The sequence below is a fragment of the Populus trichocarpa genome, chromosome 10 (genome assembly GCF_000002775.5).
Source record: "Populus trichocarpa isolate Nisqually-1 chromosome 10, P.trichocarpa_v4.1, whole genome shotgun sequence".
NCBI classification, from domain to species: domain Eukaryota; kingdom Viridiplantae; phylum Streptophyta; class Magnoliopsida; order Malpighiales; family Salicaceae; genus Populus; species Populus trichocarpa.
Window position 1 is genome coordinate 15,247,685 of NC_037294.2, and position 18,137 is coordinate 15,265,821.

The 18,137-nt window shown below is 34.0% G+C and overlaps 2 protein-coding genes across 11 annotated transcripts; both read left to right on the forward strand.

Annotated features, from left to right (window-relative positions):
- Positions 1 to 245: 245 nt before the first annotated feature.
- Positions 246 to 3,589, forward strand: LOC7482246 (uncharacterized). Of its 3 annotated transcripts, XM_024611073.2 has the most exons (8): positions 246 to 405; positions 516 to 643; positions 1,039 to 1,118; positions 1,297 to 1,438; positions 1,517 to 1,666; positions 1,998 to 2,199; positions 2,905 to 3,007; positions 3,109 to 3,589. In XM_024611073.2, the coding sequence occupies exons 1-7, from the start codon at positions 321 to 323 to the stop codon at positions 3,003 to 3,005; spliced, it is 888 nt and encodes a 295-aa protein (XP_024466841.1). In that variant the 5' UTR covers positions 246 to 320; the 3' UTR covers positions 3,006 to 3,007; positions 3,109 to 3,589. The 3 variants fall into 3 exon arrangements, with proteins under 3 accessions (XP_024466841.1, XP_024466840.1, XP_024466842.1); XM_024611072.2 differs by having other exon boundaries at positions 2,905 to 3,589; XM_024611074.2 differs by having other exon boundaries at positions 289 to 405; positions 506 to 643; positions 2,905 to 3,589.
- A 2,000-nt stretch (positions 3,590 to 5,589) lies between these two features.
- On the forward strand, positions 5,590 to 15,169 carry LOC18102597 (cytosolic sulfotransferase 5-like). Of its 8 annotated transcripts, none has more exons than XR_008060427.1 (3): positions 5,590 to 5,968; positions 9,280 to 10,284; positions 15,013 to 15,169. XR_008060427.1 is itself a non-coding variant. In XM_052456740.1 (3 exons), the coding sequence occupies exons 1-3, from the start codon at positions 5,780 to 5,782 to the stop codon at positions 14,806 to 14,808; spliced, it is 990 nt and encodes a 329-aa protein (XP_052312700.1). In that variant the 5' UTR covers positions 5,608 to 5,779; the 3' UTR covers positions 14,809 to 15,169. The 8 variants fall into 8 exon arrangements, 6 of the variants coding, with proteins under 6 accessions (XP_052312700.1, XP_052312703.1, XP_052312702.1 ...); XR_008060426.1 differs by having other exon boundaries at positions 5,608 to 6,595; positions 9,907 to 10,284; XM_052456740.1 differs by having other exon boundaries at positions 5,608 to 5,968; positions 9,280 to 9,665; positions 14,394 to 15,169.
- Positions 15,170 to 18,137: the final 2,968 nt, after the last annotated feature.

The window sequence follows — 18,137 nt, forward strand, 5'->3', positions numbered from 1 at the left end:
ATAATCTCACGTTAATATTATGAAGCATGTTAATATTGGATTGCCTTCTTATGATAATTTTATAAAAATAATGGGTGGTAACAGTAGAGAAGAGCAAGGAGCCCATGGACATTTAGCTAAATTTCTGCTTGGGCGAAATTGGTGGGCCTTGTCCAAAATCCATCAATAAGCCCACCCATTACATCTTTTGATTCTGCAATAATAATAATAATAATAATAATAAAAGAAGCAGCAGCATTTTTCCAAATTTTTGATGGAGAAACTACAAAGCGTCAAAAAAAAAAAAAAAAAAAAAAAAAACAGGAAAAGAAGGCTAGGAGATGTTATTGACAAGACTCGCCTCCTATACTGTCTGCTGGCTCTTTACCGTGGCCAATAAACCCAAACCTCATCTTCTCCATCAAGGTAACTAATTACTATTTACTTTTTTTTTTTTGAGAAATTGCCAGTAAAGAAAGAAAAAACCCTAGCACAAAAATGAATGACTGAATGGAACACTAATCAGTCAGTTGCAGGGACGGCGGCGGGGTTACAGAGCTCAGCGAAGAGAGCGAGGACAATGAGCAGCACTTCGGAGTCTTCCTCCTCCTCCTCCTCCTTTAAGGACGCGTTTGGAAATTACGCTAATTATCTCAATAAACTTGTAAATAATTATTTCCTTTTCTCTCTGTTTTTTTCCCATTTTATTTTAATTATCATGTTTCAATTTTAAGAAAATATGCAATTATTTCTGTTTATTATATAATACGTGAAGGAATGGTTATTTTTCATTAAAAAAATAGGTATTTTTATATTCGAGATTGCTGTTTCAAATCCGTCGATATGGATCTGGGTCTGGTCTGGTCGAATCGGGTCCATGAGATGAGTTCTCTGATTTCATTATCAAACACTGTGTCATGGAAGCTTCATTGTTGTTAAGATGACTTCTACAATTTGCATGAGTGGATCGTGGATAACTATTATTTAGTTCGATACATTTTCTTGCTGTAAATTATTGAAGCTTCCGTAACACTTGACTGAAATCATGTATGCTTGTAGAATGAAAAACGCGAAAGAGTGGTAAAAGCGAGCCGGGATATCACCATGAACAGCAAAAAGGTCATATTTCAAGTTCATAGGTAACGTCTTTGGATATCTGGTTTTCCTTGTCATAATAGCTTTTGACCTTCCTGGTGTGATTAAGTCATTTTTTGGGGTCATACGATATCAGTTGAGGTTCACTTTAGGACACACTCCAAATTCTTGATTTTGTGATTCTACTGGATTGTAAACGTTGTATTCTTCATGTAATAATAGGATCAGTAAGGACAACAGAGACGAAGTTCTTGACAAGGCAGAAAAGGATTTAGCTGCTGTGACAGAACAGTATATCCTCAAGTTGGTGAAAGAACTGCAAGGGACCGATTTCTGGAAGCTAAGACGAGCATACTCTCCTGGGGTTGTATATTTTTCCCTGTCCCTATTGAGGCCAGATGTGCAGTATTGTATTGGCTAATTATGCTTGGTGTCTTTGCAGGTACAGGAATACGTTGAAGCCGCAACATTCTGTAAATTCTGCAGAACTGGGACTCTTTTAAATCTGGATGAAATAAATGCTACTCTGTTGCCGCTAAGTGAACCATCCGTTGAGCCTTTGCAAATAAATGTCCTTGACTATTTGCTGGGGGTAATTGCTTGAACTATATCCCAATTCCAGACATTCTATCTTGTAACATGAAATTGTGAACAGTTAAGTGATAGCGCCTCTTATTTCTAGCATATGAAATCAATCACTTGAAGGGTGTAGCAATTTATATTTGCACAGTAACTTGTGAACCAATGTCATTTTATCATCTAAGCAAGCTGCTCACACTTCCAGCGCTAAAAAACAAATCTGCGTTGACAAAATATACTAGCATATATATGATTACCAAAACACCCCCAAGGGGTTCTACTCTTTCAATAACATGATTGCGCGCATGTGTGTGTTGGAAGAGGTGCTTAGTCTGCTGGTATAGCTTGCAGATTTGACCGGAGAGCTGATGCGATTGGCGATTGGGCGAATATCAGATGGCGAGCTTGAATATGCCAAGAAGATATGTCAGTTTGTTCATGATATCTACAGGGAGCTGACCCTTATTGTCCCATATATGGATGATAGTTCTGACATGAAAACAAAGATGGATACAATGCTCCAAAGCGTGGTGAAAATAGAGAACGGTATTTGATTCAAATTTGCTTGCCCATAATTGTGAAAAGTGATTAATCATATCCTACTTTACAACTGCACATGTATAGAAGATGTTAACTCGTTGAAGCAGTATCACACCTGAATTCCATGTATTGATATATTGTGAATAGAATTAGGCTGATTGGACAGTTACTAATCAAAGTATAGTGTTCTAAGTACGATAAAAATTTGTTTTTAAACCTGAGCAGTATTTATATTGGTGTTTGCTTGCTTATCTTCAGTTCATTGAAGATATAACAATGGTATGATGATTTTTCATGTCAATGGTGGTTACAGTTTTGCATGATACATCTTTCATCCTTGTCAATCTATGCCTCTTTTTTTTTCTGCATTGTTTAGACATTTATTCAAACTTCTAATAAAGTGACATGTTATGACTTATAATTCGATGCCCGTATAGCGGTAAAAAGCCATGAATGAATCTGTTTAATTTCCTAGAGTAAGTGAAGGAAACAGGATTTTGTGGAGGTATCTTGTATATGTCCTCTTCCATTTCAGCATGTTTTGAAATTAAACAATAGTGTATTAGTATTTATACCTATTATCTTGGATGAGCATATGGTATCAGGCTGTTAAATTTTTTTCAATTGAGCTAGAAAATGGCAGAGAAGACTTTGCCTCCGTATGTTTCTATTCAGGTTTTACTGCATCTTTTAATCGTGTTATTGTTGCAGCTTGCTATGGTGTTCATGTGAGAGGATCTGAATATACCCCGCTGCTGGGAGCCAGTGAGCCAAGTTCTTTTTTGTTGGGGGTATCTGATGTCGAATTATAAAAGTATTTTCTTCTCTGAGATACTTTTTTCTCTTTTTACTACCTACGGTACCCTTTTTTTGGTTAATTTTATGCTAGTTGCACTGGATTTTCCCCTGATGCAGGGCAGTCTCTCTGTCCAGTAATGCTTAGAAGAGATGTTTTTTTTTTCCTTGCCAACGGAAAGATTTTGAATCACTTATGGGGGCAAGATTTGTCCACATGACCTCCTCCCCTGCCTTGCAAATCTACTTCCTAGGAAATCTAGTTTGTTCATATGCTGCAATATTTGTGATAGACAGTCATGGTGTTGCAAAGAGGCAGACATAATTTGCTGGACCTTAAGGGAAATAGTTCCTTGAAGAGTTTGAAAGGAGCTGCAAGTAACTGTGCTGCTAATGCTTGAATTTGAAGCAATGAAATCCTTCCAAAGATCAAATGACACGATGCTTAAATTAGAATTTTGAAACGCTCTCTTTCTGTTTGTCCCAGAGTTTTCCAATTGTGTAAGATCGTGTAAATCTTGGTAATTTTACATTGCGAACTTGTAAATCTTGGTAGGCAACTTATCGAATGGGAACAGCTTGCCCTGGTTTACTTGTTAAACATCTTCTATGCACAATCGTTCTGGGCTTCAGGTTTAGGGTATGAAGAAATCTATCTGGACTGCATTCTTCCGCACGGACATATCATATTACCAGGTGCAATATGATAAAGAACCCGCTAGACCCACAGGAGTGGTCTTAGTGGCTCGTTAGCAACCCTTCTCTCTATAGTGCTGCGTTACATAAAATAATGCAATATTGTTCTCATTTTGACTATAATTGTCAATCATAAGTGAACTTTTGCCTCTTTAAGAGATCAATGCGCCTAGAATAAACCATAGGCTTCCTGTTATCGCGTTGATCAAGTCACTTGGGATCCAATCATGTGTTTTTTTTTTTTGATTTACGTGGGGTGTCCGGGCCAGCTTACGCGCACCACGACTATTCCCCACGGCCCACTGGACATCCTGCAAGCCCAGGAGCAGGTAAGGCACCGCAGGGGTGACAAGCGTGCACATAGAAGGTCGAACCTGGGACGGGGGCGGAACAAGTATTGACCACAACAGCTTCTAAAGCCATAAAGGGCACTTCGTTTATTAGAGTAGACCAATCATTGTCAATTACACCTGTAGCTCAAGGATCAGAAAATGGCTAGGACCACCTGCACTGTGCCATTGCCAGGATCCATGTGAAAGTGCACCTAACCTTTATATGAATTATCAGGGTGTGTTTGTAAGGAGTGGTCCAGACATGTATTGCGATTTCTTAGGGTGTGGACGAGGGATGAACTGTGAGAAGCGAAGGATTGGTTGTTCACTTTGTTTAGTAAGAGAATGATACATATCCAAAACTTCTAAATCTTTTTTATTTCCAACGCTTACTATTCAGGTAGATTAGCTCTCGTCATTTCCTTCCTTTATAATTTTATATGCTCTTAATTTAGGTGCTTTGACGCTCAAAAAAAGAGGAAAAAGGACAGGTTATCCATCATTTATCTTTCCCTTTATCAATCGTACAACCTTAAAAGTACCACATAGAGGGTGCCGATAAGAGATGTTAACTTTCTCTTCGGCCGGAGGATAACTGTAGTTCAAACAGCTACGAGAATACTTAATTACAGTACTGTCATTGCTCTTTGCAAGTAAAGGGGCTTCGTAGTAATTGACTTGAATCGTCCTATTATTTTCTGAACTTCGCTGCAATATTTGTGATAGACAGTCATGGTGTTGCAAAGAAGCAGACATAATTTGCTGGACCTTAAGGGAAATAGTTCCTTGAAGAGTTTGAAAGGAGCTGCAAGTAACTGTGCTGCTAATGCTTGAATTTGAAGCAATGAAATCCTTCCAAAGATCAAATGACACGATGCTTAAATGAGAATTTTGAAACGCTCCCTTTCTGTTTATCCCAGAGTTTTCCAATTGTGTAAGATCGTGTAAATCTTGGTAATTTTACATTGCGAACTTGTAAATCTTGGTAGGCAACTTATCGAATGGGAACAGCTTGCCCTGGTTTACTTGTTAAACATCTTCTTCTATGCACGATCATTCTGGGCTTCAGGTTTAGGGTATGAAGAAATCTATCTGGACTGCATTCTTCTGCAGGGACATATCATATTACCATGTGCAAGATGATACAGAACCCGCTATACCCACAGGTTTGGTCTTAGTGGCTGGAAAGCAACCCTTCTCTCTATAGTGCGCGAGCAAAGGCTGCTTTACATAAAATAATGCAATATTGTTCTCATTTTTACTATAATTGTCAATCATAAGTGAACATTTGCATCTTTAAAAGATCAATGTGCCTAGAATAAACCATAGGATTCCCTTTATCGCGTTGATCAAGTCACTTCGGATCCAATCATGTATTCTTTTTCTAAAGCTATAAGGATTAAGGGCACTTTCTACAGCCATAAAGGGCACTTCGTTTATGAGAGTAGACCATTCACTGTCAAATACAGAGCAACTATGCTTGCTAGTGGTTGTCGCTTCCTCAATACCAGCACCCACTGGCCACTTAATGTCATTGAAAGGTCAAGAGTTGTTGGCACAATTCCCTTGCCTGCTTCTGTACTTTTGTATATATTATTTTGTTATTTATTTATTTATCATCATATCATTGAAAGTGTGAGGTTGGTTTTTGCAAGTCTATATATTGGTAATGGGAATGATCTAAGGATCAACTTAAATATATTTCCCTGTCAAAATATAGTACTCAACCCTAAAAATCTCAAAGCATTTCTTCTCGAGCTACAATGCCAAATCCCGAGCAATCTCTTTCTCTTCCCGGATACTTGCAAGAAAACGAAACCTCCCAAGAATTTAGAGACTTGATAGTCTCCATACCCACTGAGAAAGGCTGGATTGCAAATCATCTCCATCAATACCAAGGTTTTTGGCACACAACTAGGCAACTTCAAGGGGTTCTAGCTTGCCAAAAACACCTTCAAGCCCAAGATGGCGATATCTTTCTTGTCACCACTCCTAAATCAGGCTCTACTTGGTTAAAGGCAGTGATGTTTGCCTTGGTGAATCGGGTTTCCTTTCCTGACACTAAACAACACCCTTTGCTCACTAACAACCCTCATGCTCTTTTGCCTTTCTTGGAGATGGAATACATTGGCAAAGAGAATCTTGACTTCACCAACTACACTTTTCCTAGGCTGTTTTCAACTCATCTCCCACTCTTGTCACTTCCCAGATCTGTGGAGGACTCTGAGTGCAAGCTAGTTTACTTGTGTAGGAATCCTAAGGACATTTTCGTGTCCCTTTGGCACTTCACTAACAAGTTGAGACCCATTGATTGGGGTGCTAGTTCACTTGAAGAGACCTTTGATAAATTTTGTAGGGGAGTGAATTTGTACGGGCCATTTTGGGACCATGTTTTGGGTTATTGGAAGGAGAGCCTGGAAAGGCCTCATAGGGTATTTTTCTTGAAGTACGAGGAAATGAAAAATGAGCCCAGGATTCAATTGAGGAGACTGTCTGAATTCTTGGGGTGTCCATTTTCCCTTGAAGAAGAGAATAGCGGTGTCTTGGATGAAATCTTGGAGCTGTGTAGTTTTGAAAACCTGAGCAATTTAGAAGTGAATAATATCGGAAGGCTGCATTCCGGAGAGGAGCATCAGGCCTTTTTTCGACGAGGCGAAGTTGGTGATTCCATGAATTATCTCACGGCTGAGATGGTGGAAAAAATTGACATGATCACTGAGCAGAAGTTGCATTGTCATGGTTTAAAGTTCTAGTTCGTTGTGAAGGCCGCACCATCTTCCTTTACTGTTTATCAACATGCATCTTTTGTTGTTAAGCTGAGGTCAACATCTAGGCCATTTATCGTATGGTGCATTATTATTGTCAATCAAACCTGTCAGCAATAATGGCATGGGCATTGTACGCTGCAGTACCGGTGAGGGAAGCGGGAGCACCGAGCAGAATATGTCTTTATCAAGGTAGCTTACACGTGATATTCTGGGGTGTTAATATATTTGATTTGTTGATTGCTACGTCACCAAACTTATTAACGTATCCCTAGTGAGTTTCCTGCCATTGCTCTATGCTTTGTAATCTTGCTTGTTTACAATTGTTTTTATGAACCCAGTTTGTGTTGGTTACTACAATTTCTTGGTGTAAAGGATGGACGATCCTTTAAATGACAAGTTTATCACTACAAGGGGGTATTTTAAAATTCTAATGCATTTTCATAAAAAGTTTTAGAAAAAAATATATATTAATTTTTTTTTGATAAATAATACAATTTAAACACAACTTTTATTGAGAATAATAGTTGAACATAATTGTTGTTGAGAATAATAGTTCCTATAAAAATCATGTCTTTCTCAATTTAATTAACATATAAAGAGTAAACCTAAAATTTTATGAATATCCAGTGATCAAAGTATGTTTCCAATGACTTTTTTTTTTCCTTAACCATTTGATTTTTAATCTTACTTGTTGATTATTGAATTTTCATAAATTATTTGATTGATTTTTGTTTAGATTAATTAATTTGTAAGATGAAAATGTTCTTAAACATTCACTAAATAACTGCTATTTTAAATAATAATTGTGTAAAAAAACATATTTGAGACGTAATTACTATTCCAAATTTATATATAAAAATAATATTTTAAACATCTTCATATTCAAACTATATTAATTTTTAAATATTTTTTTAACATGTTTTTGTTGTTGTCCTATAACTTTCGGCAAGCTATTCTATTTCTTAAAAAACAAATCCACCACCAGGTGTCCCGTTATGTTTGGTGACTCATAAATTGAAATGTTTGGTGACTCGTGAATTTGGAAAATATAACAATATACGTCAATGATTAGGAACTCCGTTCCAAAATAATAATAATAATAAAAAGGAAAGGTAAGTCTACTTTTTGTGATTTTGTCAATTTGTGCTCTATCATCATTATTATTATCAAGTATGAAGTGTAAAGCCGGAAGTTGATACTACACCATTTAAATAGAGTAATTTATAGTGTGTTTTTTTTAATTATTTTGAACATTTTTTATTGTTTTTTTTTAACTTAATCTTTCTACTTTGTGATGAATTTAGAGTTGATAATTTATTTTTTATATGGTTATTCAGTATAAAAAAATGTTTTAGCATTGAGTTGGTATTAAAAAATATCCTAGCAATGCAATATTATTTATTATAAAACCAAATTAGTTAAATAAAAAATAATTTCAAAAAGATTAGTTTACTAAGCTTTGTAGAGTCAATTGCCTAATTTACGATACCTTGTATGCCTCAGTTTTAAGGTCTAACGAGATATTTTATTTTAATAAAACTTAATTATGTGATAATCTATTTTTTTTACTACTTAAACAAAAAATTTTGAAAAAAAAATATATTATTAAATATTCTGCAGATTAATATTATCTTGAATATTCTGTTTCTTAATATCATATACTTATAATAGAGCAGATATAATTCGCTAATGTACTGAAAGCGAGGGCCGTATCAATTTTTAAAGGCATATATACTGTTTGGCAGCTGGGCAAATTATTGTCACTGCTAGTGCTATTTCTAATATGAATTTGCTCATAGAAAGTTTGGAGCAAAATGATAACAATCAATAGAAGGCGATCACATGGTGAAATTCATTCATTCACGCAGCAAAATATAGATTAAATAATTGCCGTAACAACACGTGTCATGGCATTGGTGCACTGAGACCATAAGGTTTTTCGTTCAACCTTTTTATTGTGCCCAATTTGATATAAAATAATTAAAAAAATAAGAAGGCGGGTCTCTTGAATACAGCCTCTCAACTAAAAAATCGAACATGATTTTCAGAAGGATCTTAAAAGGAACCAAAGGTCAAGGGTTGACGGCACAAGTTCACCCTCTCCCTTGTCTGCTTCTGTACTTTTGTATATATTATTTTGTTATTTATTTATTTGTCATCATATCATTGAAAGTATGAATGAGGTGGGTTTTTACAGGTCTATATAATGTTAATGGGAATGATCTAAGGATCAACTTAAATATATTTCCCTTTCAAAATATATTACTCGAACCTAAAAATCCCAAAGCATTTCTTCTTGAACTACAATGACAAGCCCCGAGCAATCTCTTTCTCTTCCCATATTCTTGCAAGAAAATGAAACCTCCCAAGAATTCAAAGACTTGATAGCCTCGATGCCCACTGAGAAAGGCTGGATTACAAAACATCTCCATCAATACCAAGGTTTTTGGTACTCAACTAGGCAACTTCCAGGGATTCTAGCTTGCCAAAAACACTTTCAAGCCCAAGATGGCGATATCTTTCTTGTGAGCACTCCTAAATCAGGCTCTACTTGGTTAAAGGCGGTGATGTTTTCCTTGGTGAATCGGGTTTCCTTTCCTGACACTAAACAACACCCTTTGCTCACTAACAACCCTCATGCTCTTGTGCCTTTCTTGGAGATGGAATACATTGGCAAAGAGAATCTTGACTTCACCAACTACACTTTTCCTAGGCTGTTTTCAACTCATCTCCCACTCTCATCACTTCCGAGATCTGTGGAGGACTCTGATTGCAAGCTTGTTTACTTGTGTAGGAATCCTAAGGACACTTTCGTGTCCTTTTGGCACTTCAGTAACAAGTTGACACCCATAGATTGGGTTGCTACTTCACTTGAAGAGACCTTTGATAAATTCTGTAGGGGAGCGAGTTTGTATGGGCCATTTTGGGACCATGTTTTGGGTTATTGGAAGGAGAGCCTGGAAAGGCCTCATAGGGTATTTTTCATGAAGTACGAGGAAATGAAAAACGAGCCCAGGATTCAATTGAGGAGACTGTCTGAATTCTTGGGGTGTCCATTTTCCCTTGAAGAAGAGAATAGCGGTGTCTTGGATGAAATCTTGGATCTGTGTAGTTTTGAAAACCTGAGCAATTTAGAAGTGAACAAGATCGGAAGGCTGCATTCCGGACATGAGCATCAGGCCTTTTTTCGACGAGGCGAAGTTGGCGATTCCATGAATTATCTCACGGCTGAGATGGTGGAAAAAATTGACATGATCACTGAGCAGAAGTTGCATTGTCATGGTTTAAAGTTCTAGTTCGTTCTGAAGGCCGCACCATCTTCCTTTACTGTTTATCAGCATGCATCTTTTGTTGTTAAGCCGAGGTCAACATCTAGGCCATTTATCATATGTTGCACTATTACTGTCTATCAAAACTGTCAGCAATAATGGCATGGGCATTGTACGCTGCAGTACCGATGAGGGAAGCGTGAGCACCGAGCAGAACATGTCTTTATCAAGGTAGCTTACACGTGATATTCTGGGGTGTTAATAATATATTTGATTTGTTGATTGCTACGTCACCAAACTTATTAATGTATCCCTAGCGAGTATCCTGTCATTGCTCCATGCTTTGTATTCTTGCGTGTTTATAATTGTTTTTATGAACCCAGATTGTGTTGGTTACTATAATTTCTTGGTGTAAAGGATGGACGATCCTTTAAATGACTACAAGGGGGTATTTTAGAATCCTAATGCATTTTCATAAAAGTTTTAGAAAAGAAACGCATGTCATAAAAATTTTAGAAAAATATCATAATTTAAACCGAGCCAGTATTAAAATTATTATCTGAACACGACCGCTGTCGGAAATAACAGTTATTATAAAAATAATATCTCTCTCAATTTAATTAATATGTATAAAAAATCAATCCAAAATTTTTTAAAAATTCATTGGATAAAGTGTGTTCCCAATAATCTTTTTTTTTCTATTTGACCTTGAATCTTATTTTTTGAGCAGTGGCGTCTTTATAAATTATTTGATTGATTTTTATTTAGGTTAATTAATTTGCGTGATAAATATATTCTTAAACATTCACTAAACAACTGTCATTTCAAATAATATTTATGCAGAAAAATATATTTTGAAAAATGATTGTTATTTCCAATAATATCCATGTACAAGAATAATATTCTAAAACATGAGCAGTGTTAATTTAAACTATATTACTTTTCAAATATTTTTTAATATGTATTATTTTCCGGGAATTTTAGCAAACTATTCTGTTTTTAAAATAAAAAATCCACTATCAGGTGTCCTGGTATGTGCGTGTATGTTTATATATAGTCACTCATTTCGTAGTGGAAAATGAATAATTACAATCCTAAGTCAAGGTTTTTGATTAATATATGATGGGCAACACTGATGATTAGGTATGTAATTACTCGTCGGCAACATAAATTGAAATATTTGGTGATCACTCGTGAACTTGAAATGTTCAATCTCTTAGTGAATTGATTATTAATACGTCAATGATTAGGAACTCCATTCCGAAATAATAATAATAATAATAATAATAATAATAAAGGAAAGGAAAGTTTACCCGTGATTTTGTCGATTTGTGCTCTATTACTATTATTATTATTTTATAAAATAATAATAATAATAATAAAGAAGGAAAGATAAGTCTACTTTTTAGGTGATTTTGTCAATTTATGCTTTATCATTATTATTATTATTAAGTATGAAGTGTAAAGCCGGAAGTTGATACTACACCATTTAATGGACAACAATAGTAATTTATAGTATGTTTTTTTTTTAATTATTTTGACTATTCTTTTCTGTTTTTTATTTTTATTTTTTTTAACTTAGTCTTTCAATTTTATATTGAATTTAAATTTAATAATTTATTTTTTATATGGTTATTACAGTATAAGAAAATATTTTAATATCGGGTTGATATTAAAAAATATCTTAATAATGCAATATGATCTATTGTTTTAAAAACAAATAGTTAAATAAAAAATTATTTAAAAAACACTTGTTTATTAAGCTTGGTAGAGTTAATTATCCAGTTTGCGTGTTTGATAAGATAATTTTGGTTGCCTCGTTTCGCAGGTCTAACGAGATAATTTTTTTAAATAAAATTTAATTATGTGATCATTTATTGTTTTATTATATAGTTAAAAAAGTAATTTAAAAAAACATATTATTAAATTTTAGAAAGTCCAGTTTGTGGGTTTGAAGAGTTTAATTTTTTTAATTTTTTAATTTTACATAATTGAAAATTAAATTTTATAATTTATTTTATTTTCTATAAAATTATTATAATCTTTTTTGAAAAAAAGTTTCAGTTGTAGTCTATTTTGTTTCTTTCTTCAAGGCTATTCTATCTAGCTTCGTCTGCTCGCTTGGCACCCTTGTTGGTTGATGCTCTTTAGTTTCACGGGCTACGGCTCCGTCAAAGTAAGTAGCTACGAAAGGGAACTGTAGGAGGGCCCATTTATCAAATAATTTATAGATCCAGCTGTCAAAGCCCACAACGCACATCTTCCACTTTACAACTGAAAAATGCTGCTTTGGGCTTTCTGGAGCGAGTGAATTTGGACGATCAGTTTCAATTCCTAGAGCCCAATCAACGATGCACCCTTCCTGTGGCAAAGTTTGGTTTACAAGGTTTAGTAAAGGAGTAATGATTATGATTTAAAATATTTTTAATTTATAGATATATTAAAAAATATTAGTTTTATTTTTTAAAAATTATTTTTAATATTAATACATCAGAATCATTTCAAAACAAATAAAACAAAATTTTAAACAAAAATATTTTTTAAAATTTTTAAAAAACACATTTCAATTATGTTCTCAAACATTGTTGTAGATATATAGGATAAATGAAATATAATAATAAAGATGAGATAATTAGCGTGTTTGGAATTACAGTATAAATTATTTTTTAAAATATTTTTTTAAAAATATATTAAAATAATATTTTTTATTTTTAATATTAATACTTTAAAACAATCCCACACAACAATAATAAAAAAAAAATCTCAAAAACACGGTCTACTGCACAAACAAACAGTAACAGAACATAATGTAGACATGTAGTTATGTTTGGTTTGGAATTCAGGATGTGAATTTTTAATTGGTTAGTTGAAAGAGTTTTAATTACCTTCCAGACTAATTAACATATATTTAATGTTTTCCTTCCATAAATAATCTGCAGATTAATATTATCTTGAATATTCTGTTTCTTAATATCATATACCTATGATAGAGCAGATGAAGGATGCAGCTCAACGTGTAAATCATGGTCCCTTCTGCGCTAGGCAGTCCACATCAACCCGTTATTCTACGCTTAAATGCTAATGTACTGAAAGCCAGGGCCGTATCCCGTGTGATCATATCAATTTTTCATTAATTCAATACAAGGCGATCACGTACATGGTGAAATTCATTAATTCACGCAGCAAACTATACATTAAATGACCATAACCACACATGTCGTGACAGTGGTGCACTTGAGACCGTTTGGTTGTGCGTTCAACCTTTTTACTGTGCCCAATTTGATTAATAAAAAATTAAAAAAAATTGATGGCAGGTCCCTGAATACCCACCTCTCAACTAACAAATCTAACATGATTTTAGAAGGATCTTAAAAGGACCTAGCACATTTAATTTCAGTAATTTATCATGACTCAAGTGGCTTTTGTGCCGGGCAAAGCAATATTCAAGGGGGGAAATTGAAAGTTAGTTTGAGCATCGTTTTAGACGCTGCTAGTCAGTTTAGTTTTTCTTTAATATAAATTAAGATGGGAAAAGGAAAGCTATCCAAACGTCAAGGGTTGTGGGCACAAATTCACCCTCTCCCTTGCCTTCTTCTGTACTTCTGTATATATTATTTTATTATTTATTTATTTATTTATCATCATATCATTGAAAGTGTGAGATGCGTTTTTACAAGTCTATATATTGGTAACGGGAATGATCTAAGGATCAGCTTAAATGTATTTCCACCCTAAAAATCTCAAAGCAATTCTTCTAGAGCTACAATGTCAAGTCCCGAGCAATCTCTTTCTCTTCCCGTATACATGCAAGAAAATGAAACCTCCCAAGAATTCAAAGACTTGATAGCCTCCATGCCCACTGAGAAAGGCTGGATGGCAAAACATCTCCATCGATACCAAGGTTTTTGGCACTCAACTAGGCAACTTCAAGGGGTCCTAGTTTGCCAAAAACACTTTCAAGCACAAGATGGCGATATCTTTCTTGTCACCACTCCGAAATCAGGCTCTACTTGGTTAAAGGCGGTGATGTTTTCCTTGGTGAATCGGGTTTCCTTTCCTGACACTAAACAACACCCTTTGCTCACTAACAACCCTCATGCTCTTGTGCCTTTCTTGGAGATGGAATACATTGGCAAAGAGAATCTTGACTTCACCAACTTCACTTTTCCTAGGCTGTTTTCAACTCATCTCCCACTCTTGTCACTTCCCAGATCTGTGGAGGACTCTGATTGCAAGCTTGTTTACTTGTGCAGGAATCCTAAGGACACTTTCGTGTCCTTTTGGCACTTCACTAACAAGTTGAGACCCATAGATTGGAGTGCTACTTCACTTGAAGAGACCTTTGATAAATTCTGTAGGGGAGTGAGTTTGTACGGGCCATTTTGGGACCATGTTTTGGGTTATTGGAAGGAGAGCCTGGAAAGGCCTCAGAGGGTATTTTTCATGAAGTACGAGGAAATGAAAAACGAGCCCAGGATTCAATTGAGGAGACTGTCTGAATTCTTGGGGTGTCCATTTTCCCTTGAAGAAGAGAATAGCGGTGTCTTGGATGAAATCTTGGAGCTGTGTAGTTTTGAAAACCTGAGCAATTTAGAAGTGAACAAGATCGGAAAGCTGCATTCCGGACAGGAGCATCAGGTCTTTTTTCGGCGAGGCGAAGTTGGCGATTCCATGAATTATCTCACGGCTGAGATGGTGGGAAAAATTGACATGATCACTGAGCAGAAGTTGCATTGTCATGGTTTAAAGTTCTAGTTCGTTCTGAAGGCCGCACCATCTTCCTTTACTGTTTATCAGCATGCATCTTTTGTTGTTAAGCCGAGGTCAACATCTAGGCCATTTATCATATGTTGCACTATTACTGTCTCTCAAAACTGTCAGCAATAATGGCATTGGCATTGTACGCTGCAGTACCGATGAGGGAAGCGTGAGCACCGAGCAGAACATGTCTTTATCAAGGTAGCTTACACGTGATATTCTGGGGTGTTAATATATTTGATTTGTTGATTGCTACGTCACCAAACTTATTAATGTATCCCTAGGGAGGATCCTATCATTGCTCCATGCTTTGTAATCTTGCGTGTTTATAATAAAGGAAAGGAAAGTTTACTCTTTAGGTGATTTTGTCGATTTGTGCTCTATTATTATTATTAATATAAAATAATAATAATAATAAAGAAGGAAAGATAAGCCTACTTTTCAGGTGATTTTGTCAATTTGTGCCCTAGCATTATTATTATTATCAAGTATGAAGTGTAAAGCCGGAAGTTGATACGACACCATTTAATGGACAACAATTAACTAATACTCTAAAAGGCGTTGGGAAAGCTACTGTAGCTTTCCCACGTCTTTTATTTTTGTTGTACTGCCTTGCATTAAAAAGGAGGCTAACCCGTTCACTTGGGGGGAACGCAGGCCTAGAACCAGCACAAGGCGACTCCACCGTTTCTAGCATTTCTATTTTTTTTTTTTTTACATGTTTGCTTTTTTTTTCTCATGATTTACTTTTAAAAAAAAATTATATGTTTTTTTCAAAATTATTTTTGCTTATTTTTTTCTGAACTGGTTGAGAATTTAACTCTGTTATTTAAAAAAACATTATGAATTGCTACAAAGTTTTCCTATATGATTTTTTTTATTTTTTTTATCATTTTTTTTTCAAAATGGTCCTTTTTGTTTTTTTTTTTATATTAATCTGGTTGAGGATTTAGCTTTGTAGTTTTTTTCTTGAAAAAAAACATTATGGATTGCTACAGTATTTCCCCACATGATTTTTTCTTACTACAGTGTTTCCTCACATTTTTTTTATCAATTTTTTCCAAAATTATCTTTGTCGAATTTATTTTTTTCATACTGAGTTGGTTGAAAATTTAGCTTTGTAGTTTTTTTCTTTAAAATATCGTTGATTGCTAAAGTGTTTCCCCACATTATTTTTTTTTTGTTATAATTTTTTAAAAAAATTTCTTTATCAATTTTATTATTTTTAATACTGAGTTGGTTGAAAATTACAACTGTAGATTTTCTCACGAAACACTATAGATTGCTACAGTGTTTTCTTGCATAGTTTTTTTTTCCTTTAAATTTTTTATGATTTTTTCCAAAATTATCTTTTATTGATTTTATTTTTTTAATATTGATTTGGTTGAGAATTACAATTGTATATTTCCTCACAGAACACTATAGATTGTTACAGTGTTTCCCTGCATGATTTTTTTCCTTTTGTTTTTTTTATGATTTTTTTTAAAATTATCTTTGTCTATATTATTTTTTTAATATAAAACTGGTTGAGAATTTAGTTTTGTAGTTTATTTTTTCTTGAAAACATTGTGAATTGCAATAATGTTTCTCTGTATAATTTTTTATAAAAAAAATTATGATTTTTTTAACAAATCCATAACAACACACAAACATGCTATAAATCCACGACAGCACACGGGCACGGCAACTAGTAGTAATTTATAGTGTGTTTTTTTTATTATTATTTTGAATATTTTTTTATTGTATTTTTTTTAACTTAATCTTTCTACTTTGTAATGAATTTAGAGTTAGTAATTTATTTTTTATATGATTATTGCAGTATAAAAAACTATTTTAGCATTGAGTTAGTATTAAAAAACATCACAGCAATGCAATATTATTTATTATAAAAAATAATTAGTTAAATAAAAAATAATTTCTAAAAAAATTAGTTTACTAAGCTTTTTAGAGTCAATTGCCCCGAGCTCGGCAAGATTACCTTGTATGCCCCGGTTTGAAGGTCTAACGAGATTTTTTTTCTAATAAAACTTAATTGTGTGATAATTTTTTTTTATTAGTTAAAAAAATATTTTTAAAAAAGAAATTATTAAATTTTTGAAAGTTTATGGCCAGTTCGTGGGTTTCAAGATTTTAATTCTTTTTTATTTTTATTTTTTTAATTTTATCAAATTAAAAATTAAATTTTTTATTTTATTTTATTTTATTTTATTTTTTTAAAAAATATTATATTCTTTTTCTTATTTATTTCTTCAAGGCTATTCTATCTAGTTTCGTCTGGTCGCTTGGCACCCTTGGAGGTTGATGTTCTTTTAGTTTCACGGGCTGCGGCTCCGTCAAAGTAAGTAGCTACGAAAGGGAACTGGACGAGAGCCCATTTCTCGAATAATTTATAGATCCAGCTGTCAAAGCCCACAACTCGTATCTTCAACTTTACAGCTGAAAAATGCTGCTTTGAGCCCAGTCAACAGTGCACTCCGGCCAGGCAGTTTCTGTAATTGTCAGCAGCCAACTAATGGGCTGCAGCCCACTATTTTCTTGGGTCCTCGTGAGCTTGCTGGGTCAAAATATGTCTACCCTCCCCAGTCCCCTCATTTTTTGCCACCCTTCCCGTGGTAGAGTTTGATTTGAAGGCCCTGTTTGTTTCTGCGTTTCAAAAGCGTTTTTGACAAAATTTGAAAATTTTTTATTTTTTTATTAACTTGAAATTAATATGTTTTTAGTGTTTTCAAATCATTTTGATGTGCTGATGTCAAAAATGATTTTTAAAAAATAAAAAAACATCATTGGCATGCATTTTGGTACGAAAAGCTATTTGAAAAGCAACCGCAACCACACTGCCAAACAAACCCGAAGACAGGATAAATGAGACGTGATAGCGGAGGCAAGATAATTAGTGTGTTTGGAATTACGAGAAAAATATTTTTTAAATTTTTAAAAAAAATCTTAAAAAAATATTTTTTTTATTTTTAATATTTAAATACATTAAAGCAACTTTAAACAACACGAGAAAAATTATCGTCATTAAAAAAATATTTTTATTTCTTTAAATTACCGTTTTTTTACTTGTATGAGTAAAATAATCTCTAAAACATTAAATGTGCCACTGAAGTGATGATCGAGACGCATATAGGCATTAAACAATTTCAACGTAGTTAAAATATGCCTATTATCCTCGTCAAGAAAATAAAATCGAAAACCTGGTGTTCAGAAGTTTTCTTTTTAGACCCGAAGAAAAAAACAATTCCTGAATATTTCTATCTGATCCTTTTAAAAATAAATTAAAAAATAATGGTGTTAATAATAATAATTATTATTGTTGTAGTAGT